The 7,971-nt window shown below is 32.6% G+C and overlaps 1 protein-coding gene across 1 annotated transcript; it reads left to right on the top strand.

Annotated features, from left to right (window-relative positions):
• The first annotated feature begins 804 nt into the window (after nucleotides 1–804).
• LOC107886826 (photosystem II stability/assembly factor HCF136, chloroplastic) lies at nucleotides 805–6,100 on the top strand. Its single transcript, XM_041101303.1, has 9 exons — nucleotides 805–1,329; nucleotides 1,415–1,650; nucleotides 1,934–2,064; nucleotides 2,443–2,575; nucleotides 3,052–3,174; nucleotides 3,782–3,856; nucleotides 4,291–4,406; nucleotides 5,605–5,689; nucleotides 5,893–6,100. Exons 1-8 carry the CDS (start codon nucleotides 960–962, stop codon nucleotides 5,669–5,671), a joined length of 1,251 nt encoding a protein of 416 aa, XP_040957237.1. The 5' UTR covers nucleotides 805–959; the 3' UTR covers nucleotides 5,672–5,689; nucleotides 5,893–6,100.
• The last annotated feature ends 1,871 nt before the right edge of the window (nucleotides 6,101–7,971 follow it).

Consider the following 7,971-nt stretch of genomic DNA (forward strand, 5'->3'; position numbering starts at 1 on the left):
GAGATTGAATATTGTAGTAGTAAGATTAAAATTAGTGGTGAAAATGAAAAATGACCTTTATAGACATAATGTGTAGCGAAGATTATAGAATTCTATTTGTATCAATATAATATATAACAAAATCATTTTTATTTTTAGTAGTAATTAAAATTTTATATATTATAATTATATTAATAAAATAAATGTAAATAATTTAAAATTTTAAAAATGAAGGGCAGTACATAAAAATATTTATATATATTTGAATGATATTACAAAGTTATAATATTAAAAATATTATATTTTTAATCAATTAAAATATTAATACATATTATCTTATAATATTTTTTTAAAAAATATTTCTTAATTTATTATACAATAATAAAATTAATTAACGAAAAGAATATGTTTATTGAAAAACCCAAAAATATAATGGGTTTGTTACTATTTACACTTGCAAAAGAAAAAGGAATAAAAAATGAACATGGGCAAAAGTGGGAAAAAGTGGTGTGGTGAGATTAGGGTTAAAGGTAATTTAAGGGCACTGTAATGCAGGTAAAATTTCTTCCTAAGGAAGCCTAAGTTTCATTGAGCCTCATTTTAAGCCTCATTTGTATTTAAATCCATTTTTTATAAGCGTAATACAATTTTTTTAATAAACATATTAGATTAATTATTTTAATGATAAAAATAATAAATAAATGGATACTAAATTTATGAAAATATTTTATTTAGATTTAATATTTATTATTATCCAAAGTAAATAAAAAAAGAAAAAAAGAAATTAGAGATGGGGTGGACCAACGGCGCAGGCTAAGCCCAGATGGCAAAGGATCTTAATTAGCATATATTATCCATTAAAGATTTTGACGCTCGAAACTGCCCGCGTAGCCGTTGATACCACCATTCGGATAAGAAAAAACCAACAAAAAAGAAAAAAGCTAAGCCAAGAGAAAGAGAGCTTCAACACTGAATCAACAATGGCGATGATGACGCCCAATATTCAAGCCACTGATTGCTCCAACCTTATACCTTCCTTAACTTCTCTCTTCCCTCCTCGCCCTCTCCACCGCCCCTTATCGCTACCCCATTCCCGTTTCATCTCCAAAGCTTCTCTCCACCACCCTTCTTCCCCTTCTTCTTCTTCTTCTTCGCCGCCGTCACTCGTCAGCCGGAGGCAACTCATTTCCCAAACGGCATCACTTTCTCTGTCCCTTGCAACTCTCTTGTCTCTCCCACTGCCAGCTAAGTCCGAGGAAGTTTTGTCGGAATGGGAAAGAGTCTACCTTCCCATCGATCCCGGTGTCGTCCTTCTAGACATCGCCTTTGTCCCTGATGACTTAAACCATGGTCTGGTCTCTCTTCTTTCTTTTTTCACTGCATATTTAATTTTCTATTATGGGTTTTATTTTATTTATTTTATATATGTATATAGGATTTTTGCTGGGGACGAGGCAGACTATTTTGGAGACAAAAGATGGGGGAAATACATGGACTCAACGTTCAATTCCTTCAGCTGAGGATGAAGATTTCAACTATAGGTTTAACTCTATTAGCTTCAAAGGCAAAGAAGGTTGGATTGTTGGTAAACCTGCAATTTTGTTATACACTTCAGATGCTGGAGAAAGCTGGGAAAGAATTCCATTAAGTGCTCAACTTCCTGGTGATATGGTCAGCTCTCTGTCTCTTTACATTATAGTACCAGCCATTTATGGCCTTCACTTAAACTTGTTTTGCCCCATATTATGCATTTCAAGTAATGGGTACTTTGTTATCATGCTGTCAGCAGTCGTTACATATCAATGTCATGATTTTTCAGTTGAGACTGTTATTTTCAATCTATTTGCTAGGATTTGAAGATTGAAGTCTTGAGTGTGCATGCGTGGGAATATATATGGCTATTCAAAAGATCAGTGATTTAAATGACTGAGTTAAATGATCTGGGTTCTTGCAGGTATATATAAAGGCAACTAGTGAAAAGAGTGCAGAAATGGTGACTGACCAAGGAGCAATATATGTTACATCAAACAGGGGCTATAACTGGAGAGCTGCTGTTCAAGAGACCGTCTCAGCTACTCTGAATAGGTGTGTATCTATTTAAAATGAAATTTAAGTGCAATGCTGTTTCAGATAAGCTTTATTGTAGAGGATTTTATGGTATGAACCAGTGGAAGAGAAGCTAGGTTTTGAAGCAATATATATTTCTTGAAAAAAATTAAATAAATAAGATCATTGCTTTCATGTTCATTTTTATGTTGATGTGCTCATTCAAGTTTACGATAGTATTACCATACCCCCTTTAGAATTCCAAAGAAGCAATTCACTACAGGAAGTCAACATGCCTTAAACAAATTGGATTGTCGTGAAATTAAGTAGGCAATAGGCTCTTTCCTAGAAGAACTTCCATCAGATTATTAATTGTATGTAGGGGAAAATACTTACACTGCTCCGTTTCTTCTGCAGAACAGTTTCTAGTGGTATTAGTGGGGCAAGTTATTACACCGGAACTTTTAACACTGTGAACCGCTCTCCGGATGGACGATATGTGGCTGTCTCAAGCCGTGGTAACTTTTATCTTACATGGGAGCCTGGACAGGTATAGATCCTGCATGGTTATTTACAGAGGATTCATGGGACTTACCTCTCTTTTGAGATCTTGATACAGTCATGCTATACATATGCATGCAAAAAAACATAAAATATTATTGCTACATAGAGAAAAAAAAGTAATAGGAGAATGCTTCCTCAACCAATATTATTAAATTTGAAACATATTGCTAGCAGTCATGCTTTTCTATGTTCTCAGGCACATTACAAAAACCATTGTGTCATCTTACTCGTCCCTCATGCATTAGTATTGATTCATCATTGATGAGATATGAGGCGTCATGCACTTAAGTATTTTCATTCTTAATGATCTGCATGGTCATGGTATTGGACAACATTTTAGGAGCAGAAGAATTTGGCCTCTATTTTGTAAATAATGATGTGTCTTGTTGCTAATTCTTATTTTCAAGTTTTAATTAACCAAATGCAGCAGACTTAATGAGCACTTGATTCTACCATTTTCAGCCATTCTGGCAGCCACATAATAGAGCAATTGCAAGAAGAATACAGAACATGGGATGGAGGGCTGATGGTGGTCTTTGGCTTCTTGTCCGTGGAGGAGGGCTTTTTCTTAGCAAAGGCACAGGGGTAAGAAATGTGATATTTCCCCCATTGTTTAGTTTACATGTTTAAAATTATCCTGAAGAACTGTAATAATAAGATAGAATTTCACAAGAACTTCTCAATTTAGCTTAGGAAAAGCAGTTTTATATGAAAAAAAGTTATTAACTTCCAGAAGGCTGAAAACCTGGGAAAAATTAAACTAGTAAAAGAAGATAAGAATCAAGATTTCCATTCTTAATAGCTATTTCCCATGTTAAAATGCGACTCTGACTGTTATACTAGGCTTAGAAAGAATGCAGAAGTGGGAAAAATGGAAAACATTGGTAATTATTCATATTAATTTTAATTAAAGACACTTAAAAAAACTAGCATGCTTTGTTCCTAAAGGATGTAATTCCTAACTGCTAAATTCCTGATTTAATATCCCACCGAACCTGATGGACCAAAAGAATGAATCGCCATGACTCTGTCACAAATGTAATTGCTTGCTAACTTTTGCACCACCTTTAGTAACAGAATCTGAATACCTTCATAAAACAAGCACCTATCATCTTCTTTGGTTTAGGGTTTTTGAATTGCCACCAATCCCTACTTCTGATTTTTTTGTTCATTTTAATTTCTGATGTTGCAGATATCTGAAGATTTTGAAGAAGTTCCTGTACAAAGTCGTGGCTTTGGCATTCTTGACGTTGGCTATCGATCAGAGGTAATTATTTAATTATTAGCTATTTGGCAACAGTATTTTATCTAATTCTACTGCATGGCTTCAAAGGAATCCTGGGCGAGCGGTTGCTGCATCCATTTTCTGTCACTCATGTAAATCTAATGTAGAAACATGCCAATGCTTATTGGATATTATGCAAATAACATTTTGCATAAATTATGCATGTATGTGCACATGTATGCTGGCCTGTCCATTGATATGAAATTACTGGTTTATCACATGATACCTGCATATCAAGATGATAGGATCATGTTGTATATCCATCTAGCAGATTACATGAATATAATCGTCCTGGAATATTGTTCCCATGGTGTGACCAATTTCTTTTTTTAAGGTGCTTTCTATGGTGTTATAAGCTTTTTCTTTTTACCCTTCACACTTCTTTACTGCATACTAACCGGATTTTGATTGCTCAGGAAGAGGCTTGGGCAGCAGGGGGTAGTGGGATTTTGTTGAGAACTACCAATGGTGGGAAGAATTGGACCCGTGACAAGGCAGCTGATAATATTGCTGCTAATCTATACTCAGTGAAGTGAGTCCAATCTTTACTAAAAGCTTGACTACTTTTGTTTTGTTATTTTGTTCTGAATGTGCATCATTTCACGGTTAACTTTCTATTGCCCTTATCATTAGTATCTGCTATGATCCTTTTGGTAGTTAATGTTGGCACTTTTTAACTTCATTTATCCTAGTAAACTTAATCCCGTGACCATGCTCGAGGCATTGGTGAAGTCTAGCATATCTTCCTGAAAAGTAAACCTTCCCTGTATAAACAAAGCCAAAAGTACTGGGAAATCATCAGCTAGGCTTGAATTTTCTCTAGTTTGCCCTTCTCATCAGTTTTCTCTTATGTTGGTTATTTCGGTGTTTTTTTTTTTTTAAATGTAAGTAAACCTACTTTCTAACTTTACCTAAAGTCAGCTTATGCCTTAACAGAGGCAAAGCAAAGAACTTTATGTGGGGGGATCAGGATAAAGATAATCAATTCTCAATTTTGGGGGTACCCAAATAGGTTTTCACCGTTTTAGAGCTAAATAATTGCTAAAAACCTAGGAAATCTGACCCAGTTCTAACTTCTAAAGTCTAAACACCTTACTTGGATTTTTATGCACCTTGCATAGGTATGCTTAGCTTTCTCTTAGTTTCTCCATATATTTGAACGATCATACCTCCATACCCATGTCCGAATATATGTAGGACAGGTTCTTTTTTATGAAAAATAAAGAGTCCAAATAACATAGATATGCATTATTCTTAGATTAAGCTTACAGATTAAATGCCTACCTCGATTCATAGTCTTCAAACTGAATTACCATGAAAAGATAATTTTTAAGTGGTCTTGTTAAGTATTAGATTTGCTCTGATCTTATGGTAAATTTGGGTCCCTTCACCTATTACCAGCTAGATTTAAGTTGAATGCTTAACAAGGTTTCAGAACTCAAGTTTTATTGGTTGCCCTTCCTACCTAACCCTATGTGAGGTTGACAACCCCTAGTGAGGTTGTCCACGAGTAGGCCCTGTGAGCTACATTTACACTAGTAGGCCAACATCTGTTAAGTATTAGATTTCCTATGGTCTTATATTGAAGTTGGGATCAGTTGGTTTTATGTTGGATGCTTAACAAAATTGAAAAAGAGAGTAACATCAATTGTCCAAATCCAGTATTATTCCCTTAAATCTTTCAAATTTCATATCTTTCAGTCCAATTAATGTGTAAATCTTATATGCAGGTTTATTAATGACAAGAAGGGATTTGTGCTGGGTAATGATGGCGTCTTGCTCCGGTATCTTGGATAAAGCTGTTATCCTTTCATGGTAATCAATTGCAAAATCTATTTACATTTTAAACATGATTTTCTTTTTATCATTTCACAGTCTATGCATCACATATTCTAACAGCTCAACTGAAAGTGTTTCCCCTGGAAAACAAAAATTCACAAGTTCATGGTAAACTTTTTGCAGTAGAAAAGTTGGATTTAGCATCAAAATTAATGGTATTTGCATTTCATTTTCTGCAGATGTCCAACAATGCTTGCAATTTTGTATAGCTGATGTAAACTACTTTCCTGGTGGTGATATTTGAGAGGGGAAAAAAATTCCATTAATGTGATTATGTTATTCCTTTGCTTTTCTTTTTGGTCAATGTGATTATATATTTTACTCTTCCATTAGGTTCCTGCAAATGTTTTGCTAAATGGAAAAGAAGCAAAATGTTATACCTGTCAAGGTGAAAATTCATATGTGCATGGATATCAGTTTGTGATATAATCCTCTAAATTCATGAAATAGTTAATAAGAAAGTTAAACATACTCGTATAGATAACATGACTGTTATGAGTAAAAGTACCATAGAGGTTCATGTATTAGGACTTAGATTGTATTTTACTCCTATTTATTAAAAAAATGGACAAATTAGTCCTTATACATTAAATCAAAAAGTAAATTAATTCTTTTTTACAAAAAAATTATTTATTTGTATTGTTAAAAATTAACATGCTTAACGGAACAATTAAATAATGGCACATGACATGTCATGTATATAATTTTTTAATGTATAAAATTAATTTTTAACGGTAGAAATTAATGAAATTTTTAACAAGAGCAATTTACCCTATACCTAATGTTCAAGGATGCAGTTTAATTGTTATTATAAGAGTTTTCATAATATTTTTATTCTCAAATTTTGAGCTTATTTTTATGAGAAAAAAAATCTTTTTAAGACATAAAAATCTTCACATATTCTTCAATGATTGTGGCAAGTTTTGAGACCTTACACACTGCCATCGGCGCATTAGTTTAGTGCTTGCTTTGACTAAAAAAGGCAATTTGGTTCTTTAATTTTATACTTTAATTTTTTTTCTTTTTTAGTCTGAACAACATCATATTTATTTTCTTAAGCATCTAACAGCCCTTTGGTCCTATTTTTTTTTTTTTTAATTTCTAAGCTTGGTTGTCGTGTTCAAAGGTTTAACATTTAATAATAATAATTTTCCTTTGTTTGTTTCCATTGTCCACCATGAGACCACTTTCCTAGTTGGTGAAAACATTGGGATTTGTTTGAAAAAAAAGTCAACAAAAAGTTGATTAGGAAACTGAGATCAAAGGTAAAAAGTTGAAAGACTTTCAAGCCCTAAATGTAAATGCTGTTAAAACATTATAGGTTGTTAGATAATTTATTTTAAAGAAATTCAATTAAAGGTTAATATTGAATTTATATATTTAAATTAATAATATTTAAGTGATAAATATAATTATGTTGTTTGGTAGAAATAAGTGTTGATAGTTTTAATTTTTAATTTTATTATTTTAATATTTTGTGTTTTTGAATTGTTTTGGATGAAAATTAAATATAGTAATTTTTATTTTAGAAAATTGATAATTTATTTCAAATTATTTTCTAAAAAACATACAATCAACTTAACAATTTTAATGATAAGTAGTTACCTATTTATTTATCTTGTTCATCACTTTTTCTTTAATTTATATTTAAATAAAAAGATTAATCTGGCACATTTGGAAGAATCGAAACCTTTTCATCTTTCAAAGTCTTTCTTGGAACGTTGATGTAGTTATCAAAGTTTCTTTAAGTTGGGCAAAACAATTTACTTTTGTGGTGAATCTGAGTACATCCAAGCCTTTAAATAAGTCCGTTGTTCCTTTGACTAATGGTTGGGTAAGATTGAATATAGATGGTTCGGTTAGAACAGAAGACGAGTTCGCTATAGTTAGAGGGTTTTTTTGGGATGATAATGAGAGATGAATTATTGACTTTACTAGGTATTTGGGTAATTATTTTGTCCTTCGATTCTGAGCTTTGGGGCATTCTTGATGTGTTGAAACTCGCTCTTAATCGAAGATTTGAAAGAGTTTTAATTCATATAGATAATATTGAAGCAATTAATGTTATTCAAAATGGAGGCCGAGAGCACCTCATTCTGCCTTAGTAAGAGAATTCATTATCTTTTGAAGCTCTTAAGTTAGTAGAGTATCCAACATATCCCTCGAGAAGAGAATAAAATCGTAGATGGAATTGTTAAGACTATCTGTGACAGAAGAACTGGGTTAAGATTGTTAGAGGACCCCATTTAGCTTTTGAT

The sequence above is a fragment of the Gossypium hirsutum genome, chromosome A03 (assembly GCF_007990345.1).
Source record: "Gossypium hirsutum isolate 1008001.06 chromosome A03, Gossypium_hirsutum_v2.1, whole genome shotgun sequence".
NCBI classification, from domain to species: Eukaryota; Viridiplantae; Streptophyta; class Magnoliopsida; order Malvales; family Malvaceae; genus Gossypium; species Gossypium hirsutum.